Consider the following 22977-nt stretch of genomic DNA (forward strand, 5'->3'; position numbering starts at 1 on the left):
ATTCTCCCACGATATCTCTTCCTATTTCAAGCACTTCCAGCAGAAATTCCCTCAATACAATTTTCCGAAATGAATAAAATAATTTCAAGATTTATCTGGCAAGGCAAAAAACCTAGGGTTAAATTTAAAACTCTTCAACTCCCAAAGGAGCAAGGAGGAATGGGTCTACCTAATTTTAAGGATTATTACTACGTTGCTCAAATGAAACCCCTGATTAACATATGTACCCCAAATTTTTGTTCCAGATGGAAAGACATTGAACTCTCCCTCATGAGAGATCCTCCAATTCACGCAGTATTGGCACATACAAATTTGGGAAAACTCATAGACAATGTGGAAAATCCATGGATCAAATTCCAATTAAAAATCTGGAATACAATTAAAGGAGAATACAAGCTAGATCATAAACTGCAAATACTTCAGTGGTGCGCTCATGATCCTGGGTTCAAACCAAATGAAATTGACAATAGATTTAAATTTTGGATTCGAAAGGATATAACAACATTTTATTCCCTTACAGAAAAGGGGCAATTAAAGGGCTTTGAAAGCCTGAGGAAAAAATACTGTCTTGAAAAATCTGACTTTTACAGGTACCTCCAGATACGCAGTTATTTTGAACATAATATTAGAAACAGAACAGACCTTGCAGACCCAATACTGAGAATATTTCTCGGTGCCTACCAAAATGATTCAAATAAAGGAGTTATCTCTAGATTCTACAAAGGCCTCATGACAAAAAAAAAACACACTGCTGAATATGTTAAAGAAAAATGGGAGAGAGAAGGTGGCCTCCCAATATCAAATGAGGACTGGTTGGAGGTATGCAAATTCCAGTGGGAATGCACCAACTCTAACGTGTGGCGGGAATTTGGGTAGAAATGTGTTATTCGTTTCTTTATTACACCAAAGCAGAAAGCACGCTTTGCTGGAGGGGAGAGCACATGTTGGAGACAATGTGGGTCTCGGGAAGCAAATCACTGGCATATATTCTGGGACTGTCCAGCGATTAAACATTTCTGGGCAGAGATTCACAAAGCATTAAAAAGCATTCTTAATACTGACCTGCCCCTGCAATTTAGAACATTATTTTTGGGAAATGTTGATTTTCAAACAAGGCGCCCAGATAAATATATGATTGGCATTCTAATAACCGCCTGTAAAAAAGCGCTCACAAGGCACTGGCTGCTTCCTGAGCCCCCAACCATAGAGGAATGGATAGATATAGTAAATGACATTTATGCTATGGAAAGGATTACTTTCTCCCTTCGTCTTCGGAAAACTGTGTTCATCCAATTATGGAGCAAATGGGTGAGATATGTAAAACCCCTAAGACCAGACTTTGTGGAAGTATTGAATGAATGACCCTGTAATGTTGTCTTGATTTAGTGAGCCTCACAGATCTCTATCCCATTCTCTCTCAAGTCACCCTCTAACGTGTTGTTGTTTTTTATTCGGCTTGTTTTTATTCATTTATTTGTTTTTCTCTATTGATCTGTGATTATTGTCTACATGTGCGCACTGTACCTCTCCCAGAATGTACAAAGTTACCTAATTCTGAAATAGGTTGACAGCAGAAGAAAGAAAATTGCCCTTGGGCTGATGTAAATTTTTGTATACAACTGTCAAATAAATAAAGAATATTAATGTTGAAAGAAAAAAAAAAAAAGTCATAAAGATATTGCTATTTAGGGATCGAGGAATACTGGGTTCGGTGGAGGTGTGACTCTCTGTCAGCCTGGCTACAGTGCTGAAGAGAAACCTGGGGTTGTTTCTATTCTCTTCTATTAGTTTTGAATAGTAGGCGGCTCTTGCTTTGTGGAGAGCCTTTTTATATTCTTTAACACTATTCTTCCAGTCTATTAGATTTTCAATAACTCATTTGTCTGGGAGTTATACCACGGAGCTAATTTACTATGTTTGACATTTTTCTTTTTTAGAGGCGCTATTGAGTCTAATCTTAATTGTAGTGAGTCTGCAGAGCTATCAACGAGGTGGTCGATCTCAATGGAGCTCAGGTTTTTAAAGAATTTGTTGTTTATATCTACTGCTAATACGGGTTTAAATGTAATTGGAATTATTTCCTTAAATTTAGCTACAGCACTATCAGGTAGACATCTAGAAAATGAATTTTTTATTAGTGGCATATATTCAGATATTGAAAAATCAAAGGTTATTAAATTATGGTCTGATAGAACTGGATTGCGCGGAAGTACTGTTAAATTTTCAATTCCGACACCGTACGATAATACCAAGTCAAGTGTGTGGTTACAACAATGAGTAGGTTTGTGCACACACTGACTGAAACCAATAGAGTCTAGTATTGAAATAAATGCTACGCTAAGGCAATCTTTATTATTGTCAACATGAATATTAAAGTCACCAACAATAATAATTTTATCGGTCTTTAGGACTAAGTTTGATAAAAACTCAGAATAAGCCACCGGAGCACGGTAAACTACAGCAAATATGATTGGCTGTTGGTGGTTCCTAGATTGGCGTGGAAGACTAAGAACCAGACATTCAAATGATTTGTAGCTGAGTTTAGGTTTAGGATTAATTGATAGACTGGAGTTAAAAATGGCAGCAACTCCACCTCCTCGCCCAATTTCTCTGGGAACCTGTGAATTTATATGACTGGGGGGAGTAGATTCATTTAGACTGACATATTCATCAGGATGCAGCCACGTCTCAGTAAGGGACAATAAATCTATGTTGTAATCTGAGACTATTTCATTAACTAAAAGAGCCTTTTTTGACAGTGATCTAATGTTTAATAGACCACATTTAAAAGTCTGGGTTTCCTGTGTTGTTTCAGAGGTTGTTTTAATTTGTATTAGATTTTTGTGTGGAGTTCTTGCTCTGTTTTTGTTTAATTTCAATAATTTAATCGGACGGTGAACAGACACAATCTCTATGGGGTTGTGTGACTGATCCAGAGGGAGCGCAGAGAAGTGTTTAGCACTGCTTCCTGGTCCCAACTATGGGTTGTCATGTTATAGACTGAGTAATATTCCTAGATAAGAGAGCTGATCCATCCCAAGTGGGATGAACGCCGTCTCTCTTAACAAGACCAGGTTTTCTCAAAAAAGTTAGCCAATTATCTATAAAGCCCACACCGTTTACAGGACACCACCTCGACAGCCAGCGGTTAAAAGATAACATGCGGCTAAACATGTCGTCACCTGTTGTATTAGGGAGTGGGCCAGAGAAAACTACTTTGTCCGAAATCGTTTTAGTAAAAGCACACACGGACTCAACATTCACTTTAGTGATCTCCGACATACGAAGCCGGGAGTCGTTGCTGCCGACCTGAATTATGATTTTATTGTAATTACCTTTTTTAGTTTTAGCCATTAACTTAAGTTTAGATTCGATGTCGCCGGCTCTGGCCCCTGGGATACAATTAACTATAGTCGCTGGTGTCGCTAACCTGACGTTTCTCAGAACCGAGTCGCCAATAATCATAGTTTGTTTATCAGCGGGTGCCTCGCTGAGTGGAGCGAATCTATTTGAAACGTGAGCTGGTGGCTCTTTAATCGTGGGCTTTTTAAGTCTAGCACTATGCCCCCTCCGGGTCGTCACCCAGCTGCCCTGGGCTCCCTGCTGCACGGGACTAGTCAGGGGGCTGCTAGTTAAGGCTAAGCTACGTGATAAGCTAGGTGGCTCCGCGGCTAGCGGGAGCCGGCTAACTACAGCTAACGGAGTTTCTAAGCTGCTAAGCCGAGCTTCTAAGTCGCTAAGCCTCGCCTCCATCGCTACCAACACACTACATTTATTACAAGTACCTCTACTATTAAGGGAGTTAGAGGAGTAAGTAAACATAAGACACTCGGAGCAAGAGAGAGCAGTAGAGCAACAGGGAGAGAGAGAAGACATCGCTGCTATAGAGCTACGAGGGTGAGCTCAGACAGAACACAGAATCACTAAGCACGATAGAGTATGGGTTGTTATGTGTGGGAGTTTTACTACAGACCGGTGATTTTAGCCATAGTGCTACAGAGAAACAGCTGTGTTTAGCAGCGGAGCTAATTCACAGAGCGACTACCACCAGCAGCAAGAAAACAGGAAATGACGCAGCACGCTTACCGTAGTGAGGTCAGGTCATGATCCAGAGATCTATGAGTGTGTATGCAATGTTAGTGATAGCGCCACCTACTGATCAATTCGGCCTCACTCTCTTCAACCACCCAGTCTCTCTCTCTCTCTTAAACCAGCCAGTCTCTCTCTCTCTCTCTCTCTCTGGGTCTCTGTCTCTCTTCCCAAAAAAACTGAAAGTCTCTTTTTGACCCGGACGCAGAAGGCACCCATTCGAAATTTCTCGGCAGGAGGAATTTTCTAGTTGTCATTATACCTGCTGCAGCCTGCATAGGGTTAAATCGCGGCTGTTTCCCAATGACCATCTGAGACAAATCATTGTTATGAAATTGGACTGGAGGATTAAAGCCTTTCCATCTTGTTTTACTAAATTACTAAAGAATGCTGACTAAACCAGTTTGTGTGATTTGCTGTCTTCCAGACAACTGAGCCAGATGCTGGCAGTATGGAGCTGGAGGAGGAGGCTGGATGTTTCCCTTTACCAAGTCCCTGGCTTTAACTTCAGGACCTTCTGCTCAACCGCTTCAGGACCAGGTATACAGCTTAGTTTGAAGTTAGAGCTGTTTGACAATCACCATAAACTTTCGGCTTTCATGAATACAATTCCAATGATCAAGACAAATGCATCTAATACTGTATCATATTCCCTTCTGTGGGAAAGTCTTAAAGCATTTTTGTGAGGGGCAATAATTGTATTTGTCTTATTCAAACAAAATGGAGAAGCAGTGACAACCGTATTTAACTGAATCAATTTACAACCTCGATAAGCTATGTGTTTCCAATCCCTGACCAGAACTCAAAAATAAAAGGGGGAAACTGCAATTAGAGTAAATGTAGTATCTACAAAAAGCCAAACAGCAACTGTTTGTATTCCTGTGGCCTGACATACAAGGACAAGGACAAAAACACTCGGCTGTTAGTACATCAGTTAAAGCAACAACCTGCCTCAAGACTGATCCCTGAAATGAAAGATAATCAGGGAAACCTGGTAAGAAATCCGCAGGGTACCCTCCCCCCACTCTTTCACAAGCAACCATTACACTTCTGCTTAAAAAATACAAAGATCTTACTGATTGCGGACCCTACCAACCAATTTCCCTGCTTAACCTAGATGCAAAAATCAATCCAAAACTGCTAGATTGCCAACCTTTTTATTATTTCAGAAGACCAAAATGGTTTTACAAATGAATGTCAATCCTTTTCCAACATTCGCAGGCTTCTCAATATATTTCATACTTCACACTCTACGTTGGTCCCTGAGGCAGTCATTTCATTGGCTGCCGAGAAGGCCTTTCACCGCATGGAGGAGGAGGACTTATCTGCGGTCATAAAGATTTTCGTCCTTGGTGATGAATTCAGCACCTGCGTTAGACTCCTTTATTCATCTCCGCAAGCATGTGTTACCACCAACTCACTATTCTTTCAATATTTTTCACGATCAAGAGGCACACAGAAAGGATGCCAACTGTCACCCTTACTCTTTGCAATAGCAATATAACACCTATTCATTGCACTGAAAGCGTCTACACTTCTGCAGGGATAATGGCGGGTTGGGATGGACAATGAGAGTCACTGTATACAGACAATCTTTTGCTATATGTGATTGGCCCACTGACATACCTTCCTGTGATTAAGTCAACTCTGATGGATTTGGTTCATTCTCAAGATACAAATTAAACTTGAAAAAAAGTTCTGGAGAAGAAAGGGGGAGAGCCGCAGGGGAGGGCGCAGAGCGAAGGTGCGCTCTAATTAGCTTATGAATCGGAGTGAAGCCGCTGGTGATATGGTATGGTTTTCATAAACCACACAGAGCAGTGTAAGCTCTCCTTAAAATTACAAATGATTTATTGATGTCTGCCAAAGCTGCTGATTGCTTAATGCTCCTTGAACTCAGTGCCACATTTGACTAGCCTGGATGCCAGACGAACTTAGCCCCGCCCACAACATTTGAGGTCGGGCAGTTCAGTCTGGAGTCGCTCCGTTGGGTAGAAATTATGCCCAAACAGAAACTGTTCGGACCAATCAGATTGTCAGGGCGGGCTTTATACGATGATGGCTAGATGATCAACATTAACGTAATCAACCACGTCATCAAAGTGCGCTTGGGTTGAATTTGTTTTCAACAAACATGCCTGCCACTGGAGAGCTGAGATGTGTAGATGCTGCCATTGAGTCTGTTTTAGAAGACATCGACAGCGCATTCATTTTGAAAGAGGAAGAGGGAAGGCGGAGGCGACGCCAAAGCGCTGCGCTAATCCCTATCGCGCCGGCGCTTGGCTGTTCACACATACGCTGAAGCGACGCTGAACCGCCGGGCAGCGCTAATAATATCACCCGTTGATCCAGTAGTATTCAAGCATATACTTACTTGTTGCTCTAAAAATTAAGCAACAACGTCCCATCATTTGTCTTTTTTGGTGTTGTCTTTATACAACATGTTCCGAGGATCATACAAATCACTGTACTTCTCCACTTCAATTATTAATTTAATGTCATCCATGTTGAAGAACTTCTCCGCAGTTTGCTCCGTTAAATGTCGGGTGTCGAGGGTAAATTACGTATTCTCCACTACAGCCTATGTGGAGAATACGTAGCCCCCCCCCCCCTCTCTCTTTTTATCTTTATCACTGCTTGTGTGGCTGTAGTGGATGGGCAGAGGGGGACATTTAATAATGTCATTGGTAAAATTAAAACTCCAGGACATCAGAAGGGGAATTCCAAGTATGGGATGCATATTTGATCATTTATATCATTTAAAATATGTCATCAATATCAATTTTCAGTGTGTATCCTGGTGCGATACGCTTGTGTCAAGCGCAAAAAATAGACTCAACGCCGAAACGATCGCTGCACTGCGCTAGGCAGCCTCTGCGCAGCGCGGCACTTCAGCCTCCGGTGTGATCCGCACAAAGGTTTAACATGGGAGTGGATGGGAGCCAGCTGTTATTTAAGGCTTGGCGCTGCGCTTAAGCGTCGCTTTGGCATCGCTTCAGCTTCCGGTGTGAACCCGGGATTAGTAAATAATTTACAATGCGTCGCTTAACATGCGTAACATACTACGTTGCTCTGATTGGTTATAGGTCTATCCAATTGAGACGAGGCATTTTTTTTTCTGGTTCGGTTGAAACACGCCCCTCACAGCCCAATGGAGCGGTATCAGACTCACATTCTGACTAGAGTTGTGAGTATGACAACGTCAGGCTAACATTTGACACCAATTATCATAACATTCTCATCAGTAGACTAATACAGTGTGCCGGTATATATACGGAATTGTTCTTGGATGGTTCAAGTTTTATCTCTCAGACAGATACATTTCTGTTTACATTGGAAATAATGTTTCATCCTCTGATGAAACATTATTTCAGGGCTACACTGATGTGCGGGGTGTCACAGGGTTCTATTCATGGTGCCATCTAATTTTCCCTGTACATGCAGCCATTAGAAAATGTCATCAACCATTTTAATTGGATATCCTGTCATTTCTACGACAATTACCACCAAAATTACTAGTCTTTTAAGCCAGACAATGTCAGCCGACTGACTGTCAGAACAAAGTGCTAAATTACCATTAAGGAATGGATGCGGTGGTCTAGTGGCAGAAACTTGGACTATGGGCAGAGAAGGTCTCTGGTTCGTCTCTGGTTAGACTCCACGGAGAGACAACAAAAGACGAACCTGGATTCATCTGTCCAAAAATCCAAGAGTCTCCCTACCCTGTCTAGTGCCCCTGAACAAGGCACCTTACTCCCCCAACATCTGCTCCCCGAGCGCCGTACATGGTCGCTACCTGCTCTGTGTGTCCTGCATCAGATGGGTCAAAAGCAGAGATTAAATTTCCCTACCTGCATGAGTGTGCCTTTGCATGTCTGTGCATGTGTTTGGGACAAATAAATGCATCTTAATCTTAATCTTCCGTTAGCTAAATTCATGTATTTTTAAAGGAAAGCATTATTAACTTGTGATTTGTAATTCTGGTGCTACTGTTTTTCATCATACTTTTTCTTGCATCTAAATTGTATGTATTTTCTTAAATAGGACAGCTTTTAACACTGTTGCCTATGACAGTATGTTTTTAGTTTAAAATGGCATAGAGGAAATTATGTCTCATCTACTGAGCAGGCCACATTGCTTTCATAGTACTGCCATACAAGCTAGTAGCCAGTCAGATTTATCTTTTTATAAATTTTTAACATGTCATAAAAAGTCGTCAGGAATACTCTCTTGCCCAGTATCCTGCTCACTAATGTTTGCTTCCAATTCATGCAAATTAATGATGAGTCATCTGTGCCCACCAAAGTTAATCACGGTATTCCACAGGGCTCTTTGCTAGGCCCAATTTTATTCTCATTATATATGCTTCAACTAAGAAACATTATCAGTACACACTCTGTAAATTTCCACTGCTATGCAAATTTCATCCAGTTATACTTGTCAACATAACCTGAACAGTGTGATCAATTGACTAAAATCCAGGCATGTATCAAGAACATAAAAGCCTGGTTGACCTGCAATTTTTCTCTTATTAAACTCAGATAAAACAGAGGTTTCGATAATTGGCCCCAAACACCTTAGAGATACATTATCTAACTAGGGCTACGTTGTAGCACTGGCAAGCCCGAGCACCCGCACGTTGAAGCCTGTTGTGGTCGGTGGAGAAAACGATCGATGACCAAGCGCACGTCTCCGCGTTGCATGCGTTTTGCACTCTGCGGCGAGGATTCACGCTTCAGTTTCTGTGTCCGTCACGCGATGTCGATCCTTGCCTGCTAATTGCTCATTATGGTCCACGCAATCAATTGCACATCACACTGGGAACATTTTATGTAAATCGAATGATAGTTGTAAAACAAAGCTTACTTCCTGTTGCCTGTAGGTGGCACCTTCACTATTATTATGCACAGACATATAGATCTGTTCAAGTAGGTGCTCTGATGTAGCGTGAGCAATTTTGTGTCAATTGGACAATGTTACCACAACTTAATTTTCACACTGATCTGTAGGTGGCGCTATGACCCTGAACTAATATTTTTATATAGAGCTGTTCAGGCCAGGATTGTGATCATAGGTCAGTAGTTCGGAGCCGGATGGATAATGCAGAGTGGATTTACAAAGTATTTCCTGTTTCATGGCGAATCAGTAGGTGGCGCTATGACACTGAGGAAATATTGACACATAGAGCTGTTCAGGCTTGTATTCTTATCATGTGACAGAAGTTTGGTAGTGATAGGACAATGCACAGTGGAGTTGTGACAACATCGTGTCCTTTGGCGAAGGACCATCCTTCGCTGCACATCAATGTTTAAAAGGTTTGAGGAGATGTCACAATTCTGACCATGATCCAATGACTTGAATGAGCTCTTTTGAGCTGTATATTGTAAAGCAGCCAGGAGCATTCATCAAAGTATAAAACATGTCACTTCCTGTTGCCACCAGGGGACGCTGTGATTTCAAGTCATAATTCCTCTGTAGATGTCATCAGGCCAGGACTTTTGTCTTACATGTCTAGTTTGGACTCGATTAAAAAATGTATGTCCGAGATACAGAACCTCGTGTTTTGATGGCGTTTAATCAAACTTTGACGCCACGCGACGGTCACACGGTGTGACGAAAAATCGATCTCTAAATCAGTTTTCATCTGCATCTTGCTGTGATGATCTACATTTTACGTTGATCTGATGAAAGCTCTACGACAAGTGCATCAAAGTAAAAGTGTGGAATATCGCCAAAATGGCCACCAAATCACAAATGGTGGGCTTCCTGTGTGGTCTAGCATATCTGTCCAAGAGACTTATTTCTTTGTCATTAAAAGACACATGTCCCTATTAGGGCTGCAACTAACGACTATTCTAATAGTCGAATAGTCATCGATTATTGAAACGATGAATCGACTAATCGGATTATGAATGACACAAATTCTCAATTGCTCTTATTTAGCCAACAGCTTTTAAATTTAGCTTGAGGTTGTTAGACGCATGTGATGACTGAAAATAAAGACAATTAAGATCGATACTTCATGCAAAAAAAAGTATTTTAATAAACTTTGCTGCACATTAGTGTACTGTTGACACAAAAGCAAAGAAAAATATAGTTTTTGTCCATTTAAAACCAAGGACAGGCAAAGTGATAATAGCAACAAAAAAAATCTAATTTAAGTTTTCCTTTTTCTGTGAACCAAGAACAGGAAAAGTGCTGATACTAAAAATATATAAAATTTCAAAAATCCAATTTTCTTGTTAACAAAAAGGACAGGGAAAGTAGCATCAACAAACGAAACTACAGTCTTCTTTGGACTAAATTATTGTAATTAAAAAAGGCGTTTGTCAGGCACTAGGATAACATTACGCTTTTAAACTCGTAAATAAAAAAGTTTAAACCATATTTTTTGTAATGGATTCTAGAATCCTGCGCACAGGTATATACCTTTATGTAGCAAGCTAGCTAACAGGCTATTTTACCAAGGCGAGTCTGCATCGTTTACGTTACGATGTCAAACCTACTCCTCCTCAAATGCGCGTGTCCGCCATCCCGCTCGTCCGGCCCAGCTGTACGCGGGTCCGACGAGCGGACCAGTGTACAGCGGGTCTGCCGTACACATAATGCAGGTAGTTTTTTTTCGGGCCATGTTGAGGGTGAAGTTCTCCCGAACTATGGACTTCCTGTTGCGCGATGCTGCTGCAGCGCACGCCGCCATTGGCCAATGTGTTGTCACTACGTCACATGCGTGACTTTCAGAGATTGGAAGGAAGCGAGATGGCTCACTCCTCAGCCGTTTCCATCAGCACCTCCGATAAAACAACGTTTAGTTCATCGGCACGGCACGAACAACTATGACGTAACCAACGACTCATCGACGAGTAAATCCGTCGTCGACTACTTTCGTCATCGATTTTTGTCGACGACGTTGACTAATCGTTGCACCCCTAGTTCCTATCGATTTTTGTAGATGTAGACCATCGTAGTGCCGGGGCTGCCCTAGTCAGTTATTTTGCCATGCCCATTCCTAAAAATCATCTGAATATCTTCAGGGAGGGGGCTGTTGATACACACATGTAGTTTGAGGGAGGTTGAACCTTGAACACCGAAGTTATAGGGATTTCGTGTGTCATGGCGAGCTGATGAACTTTGATGCCACGCCATTAATAATCTGCATGATGGAAAGTCACAGTAATCTTATGGCTACATTAACAATGTCTTGAGACCCATTTGACACAGTTTGACATGGTTTCGCAAAGTGGATGAGAAGAATTACATCCAAGTGTAAGACGTACCAAAAACAAGACATTTCCTGCTGCCACCAGGGGGCGCTGTGATTTTAAGTCACAATTTCTTTATAGATTTCTTCAAGAGACTCTTGTCTTACATGTCTAGTTTGGACTCGATTGGATCAAATATGTCCAAGATACAGAAGCTCGTGTTTTGATGGCGTTTAATCAAAGTTTGACGCCATGCCACGGCCACACGGTGTGACGAAAAATCAATCTCTAAATAAGATTTTATCTCCATCTTGTTGTGATGAAACTGATCTTAATTTGAAGTTAATCTGATGAAAGCCCTTGGACAAGTACATCAAAGTAAAAATGTGGAATATGGCACAAAATGGCGGGCTTCCTGTTTGGTCTAGCATATCTATCCTGGAGACTTATTTGTTTGTTATGAAAAGACACACGCCCAAATCGATTTTTGTACATGTCGGCCAATCATAGTGCCGGGGCTGGCCGTTAGGGGGCGCTAGTCAGTTTTATTGCCACGCCCATTCCTTAAAACCATATGAATATCTTCGGGGGGGGGGATGTTGTTAAACACATGTAATTTGAGTCAGATAGAACCATGAACACTGAAGTTACAGCAATTTTGTGTTTCACGGCGAGTTGATGAACTTTGATGCCACGCCATTAATGGCGTTTGACGAAAAGTCACAGTAATCTTATGTCTTCATTATCAATGTCTTGAGACCCATTTGACACAGTTTGACATGGTTTCGCAAAGTGGCTGAGGAGAAATACATCCAAGTGTAACACATACCAAAAACAAGACATTTCCTGCTGCCACCAGTAGGGCTGAACGATTGGGGAAAATAATCTAATTGAGATTTTTTTCCCAAATATTGCAATTGAGATTTAATATGCGATTCTTTTTCCCCCCAAAAAAACCAGAATGAATGATTTAAATATGACCAACACAATATTAGATACATTTACTGTACAATATTCTTTCCCACATTTTAATTTAACGGCTCATTACAGAAACAAGAACAACAAATCAGTGTGCATTTAAGTAATTTAATAAAAGTCATTGTAAGTATAAACATAAGGCATGCACTTTTTATAACCTGTGTCCAAATTTACCATCTTGAGAAAAACATTTTTTAAATTATAGTCTTACTGCTCCCAAGTCAGTAACATTTCCAGTGTTGGGAAGGATACTTTCAAAACGTATTCCGTTACAGAATATAGAATACATGCCCAAAAACGTAATCTGTAACGTATTCCGTTACATTAACTAATCTGAGTAACGTATTCTGAATACTTGGAATACTTCCACATTGAATTGTATTTTATAAGGGTTGGAATGCGGCGTTGTTATAGTCAGTGAAGCAGCAGCAGTTTGAGCTCTGTGTGTTAAGCTCCGGATGCGGCGGGCCAGCTGGATGCGCTGGAAGGGCAGCTTGCGGATCAGCAGCTCCGTAGATTCCCGTTCATGTCCGGGTGGTCGTGCAGCGGTATGGAGGCGCCGGGCCTCAGCAGGAACACCCCCATGCTGAACACCTCCGTCTCGCAGATGTGCATGTAGGTGACCGGGGGGCTCTGGAGCCCCGCCGCCCCGGAGCACGGCTTGCTTTTCCGGGGAGCGATTTTCAGGTCCGCCGCCCGCACCGCGGTCAGCAGCAGGATGAGCTTCTGAGGCTTCTACGTTCTTTTTACCTTGTGAAAAGTTTTTTTTTGTTTTTATTTTTACTTGCTCTTGTTGAGGGTTAAGGATGATGTCACACTTTGTTAAAGCCCTATGAGACAAATTGTGATTTGTGAATATGGCTACTATACCAATAAATTTGATTGGTTGATGGATTTGATTGCTATATTCCGGCCATGCTTTTTGCAAAGCAGATAACTGCTCCATTCTAATGCTGCCCACATACAAACAGAAACAGGAGAAAACAGGTTTGTTTACTCCGCTTCCCTACGGTTATCGTCGCGGAAGAACTCAAAAGTCACGTCCTGTAGACAGTCACTAACTGCAAAGGATTAGGTGAGTTCCGAGAGATTTGCTTTAACGGAAATTCTGCTTTTTGTCTAGTGACTGCTGCTGGCTGGTTTACAATATACAGCTCAAATGAGCTCAGATACCTCATAAGACCATGGCCAGAATTATGACATTGCCTAAACCATAAACCTTGAGGTGCGGCAAAGGATCACCCTAGGCCGAAGGAGACAAAGTTGTCAAGACTCCTCGATTCATTGTCCAATCAGCACCAAAATTCTGTCACATGATCAGAGTCTAAGCCTGAAAAGCTCCATAGGTCTTTATAAACTCACGGTCATAGTTCCAGCGACTGATTCGCAATGAAACAGGAATTTTTTTCCACTTCACTGCATTGTCCAATCGGCACCAAAATTCTGACCTGAACCGCTTGATGTGTCAAAATGATCTCCGGGTCAAAGCACCACCTACTGATCAGTGTGAAAATTAAGTTTTTGTATCTCCTCTTTACATTGTCCAATCGGCCGCAAATTGCTCAAGCTTTATCAGAGCCCCAACCTGAACAGATCGAGTAGTCTTAATGTAGTCATAGTGATAGCGCCACCTATTGTCAACAGTAAGTAAGCCTCCTTTTAGAACTTAAATTGATTAACATTACATTTTAACGTGCATGGCGTATGCCGTGAACTTTAATGTGTGAATATTTGGCGTTGCGTGATGGATGCAGGAAGTTAAGCGTTTAATAATATTGCTATTGTGAATTGTTTTTGGCCACTATAATCACTATTTGAAAATCTTTTATTGTGACAAATATAGTTTAACTAACCTTCTCTTTTTTTCTCTTTTACTGTAGACCCTATCCAGATCCACAAGAGGAAACTCTTCCTGTGGTTCAGCCACCTTCCTCAGGAGGAAAAACAGTTTGGAGGCTACTTCAGTCCAGAGACCATGCATGTGGATCCACTAATCCTCGAAAGAAAAGACGAGGAGAGGACAAGACTACTAAGCACCCCTCCCCCAACCCTGAAAATCACTAGTCACTCTGTGACAGTTGAACAGCTATTTGAGCCCACTGATGCCTGGAGTGATGGTAATGGGGTCAATGTGCTACTGTACGGGGCTGTGGGAACAGGTAAAAGTACAGTGATCCGAAAGCTGGTTCTGGATTGGTGCAGAGGGAATACCCTGACCCACTTCAAGCTGCTGGTGCCTTTTTCTTGTGAGGACCTCAGCCAACTGTCAAAGTAAGATATTATAATGTAATTTAGTGGGTTGTTAGTCTTATTTAGACATATTCTTCAGGATGCAGCCACATGTCGTTGAGGGACAACAAATCAATATTGTGATTTGAGTCTAATTATTGAACTAAAACAGCCTTTGATGACAGCGTTTTACGTTTGCTTGTCCACATTTAATTATCTTGCTTTGTTGTATTGTTTCAGAACTTCAGCCTCTACGTTGAATGACTTTGACATGCACTTCAACAGAACGCCAATAAACAGGAGGTGGTTTGAGCATCACTGCACATCCTCAAAACCTCACCAAATCTACCTAGAACATCATGGCCATATTTTAATGTTTACAGAAACACTCTAAAAAAAGGCTCAGTAGCGTACCCTAGAATTTTTCAACAAGGGCCTTCCTCTCCTTTCCTTTTGCCTAGAGTTATGAAAATCGGCAAACATCCGTATCATTCCCAAGCCTTCAAAGAATCCTCTAGCTACCCTTGGCCCCACCCAACAGAAAGTCTGCCATTTTTTATTGAACATGCAATTTGGCTTGATTTTGGGCGTTTTAACACGTGTTACAAAACCGTACTCCTTCGAGAGCTTTCATCAGATCAACTTCAAAATCAGTGAATGTTATCTTATCTACAAAGAGATTAAAAGTTTGAGTTTTCATCACATGAAGATGGGGTGGCGTCAAAGGTTGAGGATTCGCCAAAAAAGAGAGACTTATTATAATTCATCTGTGCATTGTCCAATCAGCCTTAACCTCATTCACACAATCACAGTCCCTACCTGATCAGGTCCTTATGTCAATAATGACAATGTCACCTGCTGGCGACTAGGGCTGCAAGTAACGACTATTCTAATAGTCGATTAGTCATCGATTATTGAAATGATTAATCGACTAATCGGATTATGAATGACACAAATTCTCAATTGCTCTTATTTAGCCAACAGCTTTTAAATTTAGCTTGAGGTTGTTAGACGCATGTGATGACTGAAAATAAAGACAATTAAGATCGATACTTCATGCAAAAAAAAAGTATTTTATTAAACTTTGCTGCACATTAGTGTACTGTTGACACAAAAGCAAAGAAAGATATAGTTTTTGTCCATTTAAAACCAAGGACAGGCAAAGTGATAATAGCAACAAAAAAAATCTAATTTGGTTTCCCTTTTTCTGTGAACCAAGAACAGGAAAAGTGCTGATACTAAAAATATATTAAATTTCAAAAATCTAATTTTCTTGTTAACAAAAAGGACAGGGAAAGTAGTAGTCTTCTTTGGACTAAATAATTGTAATTAAAAAAGACGTTTGTCAGGCACTAGGATAACATTACGCTTTTAAACTCGTAAAAAAAAAAGTTTAAACCATATTTTTTGTAATGGATTCTAGAATCCTGCGCACAGGTATACCTTTATGTAGCAAGCTAGCTAACAGGCTATTTTACCAAGGCGAGTCTGCATCGTTTACGTTACGATGTCAAACCTCCTCCTCCTCAAATGCGCGTGTCCGCCATCCTGCTCGTCCGGCCCCGGCTGTACGCGGGTCCGACGAGCGGACCAGTATTAATCAGCCCCAAAATTATGTCAATTGATCAGAGTCCAGGTCTGAACAGCTCAATATGTCAATATTAACTGAGGGTCGTAGTGCCACCAACTCACAGTGAAACAGGACGTTTTTTTTAATTCCACTTTGCATTGTCCAATCAGCACCAAAATCTCACAAGATCATAGGGCCTGGCCTGAACAGATTTATTATACCGTATGTACTTATAGTGTTGGCGCCACCTACTGATCAGCTTGAAAATTTGTTGTAACTTGACTGTACATTGTCTAATTGGCCCCAAATTGCCCCGACCTCAACAGACCTATGAGTCTGTATGTGGGGATAGACATAGCGCCACCTGCTGGCAAAAGGAAACAAGCCTCGTTTTAAACCTTTGTTGGGAGTTGTGTCGTTTTCAGGGATCTAACAAACGGGCTGCCCTCAGAGCTGAGGATTTCTCGCCTTGTGCTCAGCAGTACATTTTTTACATGAACCACTTCTGTTAAAGTAGGCAGAGGAGTAAAGGTATTTAAAGTATTTAGAATTCAAAATATAAACTGAATTATAGCTGTGATAAAGGTAAATAGTAATCATATAGTATTCACTGCTGTATTATCAGACCTTTCATACATCACATCTTTAAGGCATTACCTGCGATAACATTTTCACATTGTAAAAACCTGCAGGTTTTTACATGTTTTGTTCCGGTGGTTGATGTGGTTGTTGTCAAATCACTGAGTTTACAATAGGGGTGACATGATATATGGGTATAAACAATAATCATTACATTATGAAAATGAAATATTAATATGTTAATAATACACATATGATAATCTCTCTCTCTCTCTCATTGATTGGGCATTGACTTTGAATTAGGACCTACATTTTTATAACAAATGAAGTAAAGCAAACAGACGAAGAAACTGATATGCTCGATCTGTCTCTTATCCCAATGCTCCATTTCTGTTTCAACAGGGCACCTATACAGTGCAGTTATAGTTTTTTTTATGTGTGTGTGTTGTTATCAGAAATGTTGTATTTGGGAGATAATGAAGTGAAACTAGAGAATGGCTAATTTAAAAGAATATTAGTAGCAAATAATGCTACTAAAATGAATAATACATATATTCAATGGGAAAATTTGTGTTTTCTCTGATCATGTCTGATCCCCAAGATCACAATTTTTTCTGAACAAAACAAGTAGGTAATAGTATTTTGTTATATTTATAGTATGATTAATTTGACTGATAATTAAACACAACCCTCCTCCCATACAGGGTTGCTTCCTTAAGGGATCTGGTGAGCAGGAAGTACCTCCACCTGAGAAAACACCCCTTGCTTAGTGGGGAGGGAAATCAGGCCAAGGATGTTCTCTTCCTCTTCAATGGGATGGAGAAGATGGACTTAGACTTCCGGATTGGATCCACAGAGCTCTGCAGTGATCCTAATGAGGTGCTGTCTGCAGATGTAGTGGTGGTGAACCTGCTGCGGAAGTACCTCCTGCCTGAGGTCAGGGAATGTAATTTGTACACTCTCAATGCACACTGTCATTTGTTGTTTGGTAATCGTAATGCCGAAATTGTTAATAAGGGGGGTTACTTAAATGGCAATTTAGATTTAGATTTGTAATCCAATAAAACTGTAAAAAAAATGCTCAAGATGAAAATTAATAATGGAAGGGTATCAAAAAGCCAGAGGTTACTCGTGGTATTCAGTGTTTGAGGATACACCGATTACATAACTTGCCAACCAGCACTGCTTCAAGTGCACTTCACTTAATCTAACCCTAAACATGAAAAAAAAAGCTTTATTGACATTGAACCGACTCATCATTACTTGTAAAATGTCCACTGTGATCGACAAACACTTTCTTGGAGGAAAGCGATCTGTGCCTTTTCATTATTCAATTTTGACAAGATCTTACTCCTCTTTATTGGATTCAGAACCCCGTTAACATTGAAAGAGATATATTCACAACACCACCTTGCATCGAGTAATCATTCTTCCCAATTATCTTGCTCCCTTCACAACAAAATACAAGAAACAGAACAATAACAAAGATATTTTGATCATTAAACATTTGAAACTTTTTTCAGACTTCCAACAGTAAAGTCTCTTCACTGTGGGTGAAGAGACTCAATTCTGAGGGTTAACATCTGTTTCCTAATTGGTTTAGAGGGCCTTCTGCTGCGATCACAGTCATAGAATGTCTTCTCTTCGTCTCGACCGTGTTACTATGATTTACATTTTGTCGTCTATTTCAAATGTTCGACCTTTACTTGAGCAGCAATTACATTACACTGTTACCTGAAATGTCATTTGTTTCAGACAGCCTTTAGAGATTACTTTCGATAAGCAATGCCAGTTCTGTGATTACTTTCCCTGGGCCGCTAGATCTGATTTGGCTTACTCCACTGTATCATAGATTTATGTCTTTTCTTCATAGAAGACCCTCAGGCGAGCTGGATACTGAGTCTGAAATCTGATGTTGTTTTCCTTCGGGACCCTCCTCGCCTCCGCGTATTATCTACGCCTGGCAAGGATTCCCGGTGCATAGTAATGATCAAGGTTTACTTTACAGTTTTTCAACGTGCAGCCTTTCTTTTACCATGCCAGTTATAGCACTTCTTCCTTCATTCTGCAAGTGGGGAGTTAAACTAATATCGATTTGGGAGTTCGCAGGAGGTGGTGGTGCTAATGCCAGGTTGTCTTTTCTATCTGTAGATCCTTCGTGTCAGGTATATCCAGATTGTATTTAAGAATTTTTTCGATGAATGGTATTACCGACCTATGGCCGCCTTTGACACCCTCGGGTATGCCGTATATCCTCACATTTTCAGCTTTGACTGGAGCTGCTGCTGAAGTTGTAACATTTGTGCTATTACCTCATCCGTGTTTTGCAGCCTCCCCTCATTGCCTCCAATCCTCGCTTCGACTTTGTTCAACCTCAAGTTTTTTTTTTGATTTCTCCTTTAATGTCCTTAAGTTGTTTTTTTTTATCTTGCCTGACTTCGCCTACTCTCTGAGGATCAGGGTCAGGTTCGCAGACTCGTTTTCACCATCCATACTGTTGCTGGCGTGGCTCTCCTTGCGGGGGCTAGCATCCTCGTCTTGCTGCTCCTCGTTGTTCTTAGCTTTACTCTGGGCTGAATGCCACAAACGTTATTCAGAACTTGTATTACTCCTACAAGAGGGCATTTTTATCCTTTTTGTTGAGAGAGGGCTCTACTTATGCTGCCAAGCCCTTTTGAACAAAATTATATTGACATTATAGTGTTAAACTTTGCAATTTGAATTATAATCAAGTCATACATTTATTCCGTTAAATGTGTATTAAATTATATGACCAGGGGAGCATGCATAATGCAATCAATGGAGGTGTACCATTGCCTGATGAAGCACCAGCAGAAAAATGTCTAACAATATTCATATCAAATATTTGTTTTCTTTATTTAAGTGGTACTCATGGCTTACACAGTTTTAACATTACTGCGTGGATGGATGACATATGGGGCAGGAAGTGCAGCCCTATGTTATTATTTAGGCATTAATTGTGCTAATTTGCTATCCTTGTGCATATTGGCTCAAATACTCACAGGTAGCATTCATCATGTTTTTGCAGTTCATTTACACACTTTTCTGAAGTTGGAAGCATTTCTTAAATCTGAGACCTAAGTCGTGTTCAGATGAACTCACCATACTAACAAATAATGAAAAGATACAAATATTGAAATGTTCTTGCACAAGGCCCAATGTTTGTTTCTAAATTGTGTTAAATTGAATTTTTGTCATTGATGGTGAGGAATTTGTCTGTTTAATGATCCTAGGCCAGCATATTGGCGACCACCAGACTGTCTGCCCTTGACCGTATCCCTCAGAAGTATGTGAGTCGGTATGCACAGATTTGTGGCTTCAGTGACCCAGACCGTCAGCGGGCATACTTCACCAGCCGCCTACTGCAGCAGAGTGGCAAGACTGCACGTGATGATGAGGCCCACGCTCTTTTAGAGCTGCTGTACCTCAACCTCCAGAGAGAGAGCCAGTTGGCTGCAGCCTGCTTTTTGCCCTCTTATTGCTGGCTTACATGTGCTACCATGCACTTCCTCCATTTTACAGATGCCAAGGCACCAATCCGCACACTGACTGGCATATACACCAGTTTCCTCAGACTCAACTTTGGGGGTGAGGTGCTGGGCACAGGGACAAAGACAAATGTGACTATTCAGGAACACCACAACTCTTTGATGTTGTATGTGGTCCGTACAGTTGGTAAACTCGCATTTGACGGTGTGACGTACAAACGAACATCATTCTCAGAGAATGAACTAGAGCAGTGGATAGGAGGGAAGACCAAAACGGATGAGGAGCTACATCAGTTGGCCATGTTCCGGACTGATGTGCTTGACTTCTTCTTGGCTCCTTGTGTAAAAAGATCTAGGCATTTACATGAAGCTTCAAGTGAAGATGATCAAAGTTGGTATGTATTCGCTGTCCCAGCCATGCAGGAGTACCTGGCCGCTCTCTATGTTGTTTTAGGAGAAAACAAATCAGCTCTGGAGAGGCTGACCAGGCAGATGTCTCTGACAATTGGACAGGCAAGCGAGGACGTCAGCGCCATCTTCAACATCGTCTCTAAATTCATTCCTATTAGAATATTTGCTGTGTTCAATCTCCTCAAGCTTTTTCCAAAGTTTTATGAGAAAATCAGCAGCCACAACAAAGGCAGCATAGCCAGAACCATGGCAGCTGAGATGTTCCGCACCGAGGACAGCTGCAATGAGGATGTCCTGGATCAGATGGAGCAAAGTCTTTTAGGAGTCCATGGCCCTCAGCCACAGCAGCAAAGTGAAGGCCAGCCTTTTGAACTCTACCCCATCTTCATGGGTGGACTTTTGCATTATGGTAACCGTGTCCTTCTCCAGCAACTTGGCTGCAGTATCCAGAGCTCCACTGTGGTCCAGATCACAAATGCCCTTAGGAAGCACCTTGTGAAGGGTAACATATATGTTTTTTTTCACTCTCTTTTATGCTATGCGTAGTTTTCATTTTTAAGAATAGAATAGTACTTTAATTGTAAGTATTGTACTCTTAAGTCAAGTGCATTTCAAACATAAAATGTCTCGAAATACCCTTTAGATTAGCTTGAATTCCATAGATTTCCAATCAATTCAGAACCACCATGTTAAATTCATGTAGTTACCATTGAACAGACTGATACCAAAACAAGATACAGTTCCATGTGCTCCCGCTGGTACATAGCTTAAATGGTAGCTCAGTCTCACCTTTTCTTCTCTTACTGCAAAAATGGCAGCCATTGTAGATTAAGGTCATCAATAAGTATTCAATAAGAGGGCTAGTTGCGACTCCAAGACTGTACAAGAAAGGTGTTATTTGTGAGAGCAGATCTATAATAGTGAATTTCTCTTTTGCAGCTGCACTTATTAAAATGCTGCTCTATACTTTCTTTATTTATTGCCAGAGCTCAGCAAACCACAGCCACCAGAGGAATTGATGGATCTGCTCGTTCTTCTGTATGAGTTTCAAAACCCCAGACTAACAGCAGAGATTCTGGCCTCAATCAGAACCATCCGCCTCGCCAACATTCATATGACGTCACTCAAATGCTTCATACTGAGCTCTGTTATATCATGCACCCCTGCAAGGTAATTTATGTGAAAAATTGGGATCAGGCTGCAGCCACCACAGCAGAATGGTGAAGTCAATATTTACTGTTCTGGAATTAGAAATATGCAATTCTAATTTGTAGTTGTAAATCAAACTTAGGAAAACTGTCAAATAGAGACATCTCATAAGGCAGGTGGTTCCATTACCTTCATCCTTGGCTCAGGTTTGGAAAGATAAAGTAGATTGATGAGTGGTATTAACTGGTATTACATGGTTAAACTAGAATGGCACTCAGAAGAGTCTGTACTTCCACCAAGGCCAAATAGTCCCATAATAATAGTAACTAATTTACATTCAGTATATATTTTGTCTATTTACTATGTCTGGGAAATGCACACACAAATATATGTCAGTCCCCTAAACATGCCAGATTTTTGTCATCCATATCGAGTCATTTATCCAAGAAATTGAAGGCGTCGGAGGTGGAAGTGCAAAAGACACACTTTTCTGTAGCGTGTCATCCGGAGTGAAGGTGTTGTGGTACACACTCCTGTAGACCGAAGAGCTCCTCCCGCAGATTACGACTTAACGCTGTGTTTTAACATCATTGTTGCAGAAGAAGCAACGCCCCGTTTATCCAGAAACATTAATATGAATCCAGCAGGTTTTTATAGTGATGATGAAGATGAAAGGGCGTCAATTTCATAGTTTTTAATACACTTGGTCAATGCATTAGTCAATTGAATTATTGCTGTCTATATACCATTTTTATTTAAATAAATGGAGTTTTAATAAACTATGCATTTAGTTAATAGGCTGTGCTTTCCTTTTCTAGGACAGCTGGGCCTTCATCATTTGTGAGTATGCATGGTCTGAGGATGTTCTAAACTTGTTCGCAGAGTACGAACAAATTACGCACGGTTTAATCACAGATTTGTGCGTACTTACTGTTAGTAAATGAGGCCCATTGTCTGCAGTAGCATCCAAGTCAACAATGCATGCATTTGACCTCGCGACCGCACCAGATGAGCTGGAATTCTTTATAGGCTCTGCCATTTCTGTCTTTTTTGATGCAAAACATTTTAAGACCGTAAATAAAAGATTAGTGGGTTAAAGAGTGACGAACCCTCAGCTGCAGTTGAGCATTTGACCGCAAGTGCAGTCCTCTCTCTCTCATGCAAGAACATCTCTTGCATGAGAGAGCGAGCTCAGTGTCCGTGCACTTGCACCCCCACATCTGTCAGATTGAATTAATTATGCGGTAAATACGGCAGGTAA

General features: G+C 41.0%; 1 protein-coding gene across 6 annotated transcripts in view; it reads left to right on the forward strand.

The window, feature by feature from the left end:
- The window catches only part of nlrx1 (NLR family member X1), a 58844-nt gene that overhangs the window by 16502 nt on the left and 19365 nt on the right, over positions 1–22977 (forward strand). For 5 of the 6 annotated variants that reach the window (XM_053423627.1, XM_053423624.1, XM_053423626.1 and 2 more), the window contains 5 exons: positions 4517–4629; positions 14150–14540; positions 17352–17583; positions 19902–21069; positions 21554–21737. In XM_053423627.1, coding sequence (XP_053279602.1) covers positions 4530–4629; positions 14150–14540; positions 17352–17583; positions 19902–21069; positions 21554–21737 — 2075 coding nt within the window. In that variant the 5' untranslated portion in view covers positions 4517–4529. Of the gene's footprint in view, positions 1–4516; positions 4630–14149; positions 14541–17351; positions 17584–19901; positions 21070–21553; positions 21738–22534; positions 22557–22977 lie in introns of all 6 variants that reach the window. The other variant, XM_053423628.1, reaches the window with a different exon arrangement.

The sequence above is a fragment of the Pleuronectes platessa genome, chromosome 5, assembly GCF_947347685.1.
Source record: "Pleuronectes platessa chromosome 5, fPlePla1.1, whole genome shotgun sequence".
Classification (NCBI taxonomy): domain Eukaryota; kingdom Metazoa; phylum Chordata; class Actinopteri; order Pleuronectiformes; family Pleuronectidae; genus Pleuronectes; species Pleuronectes platessa.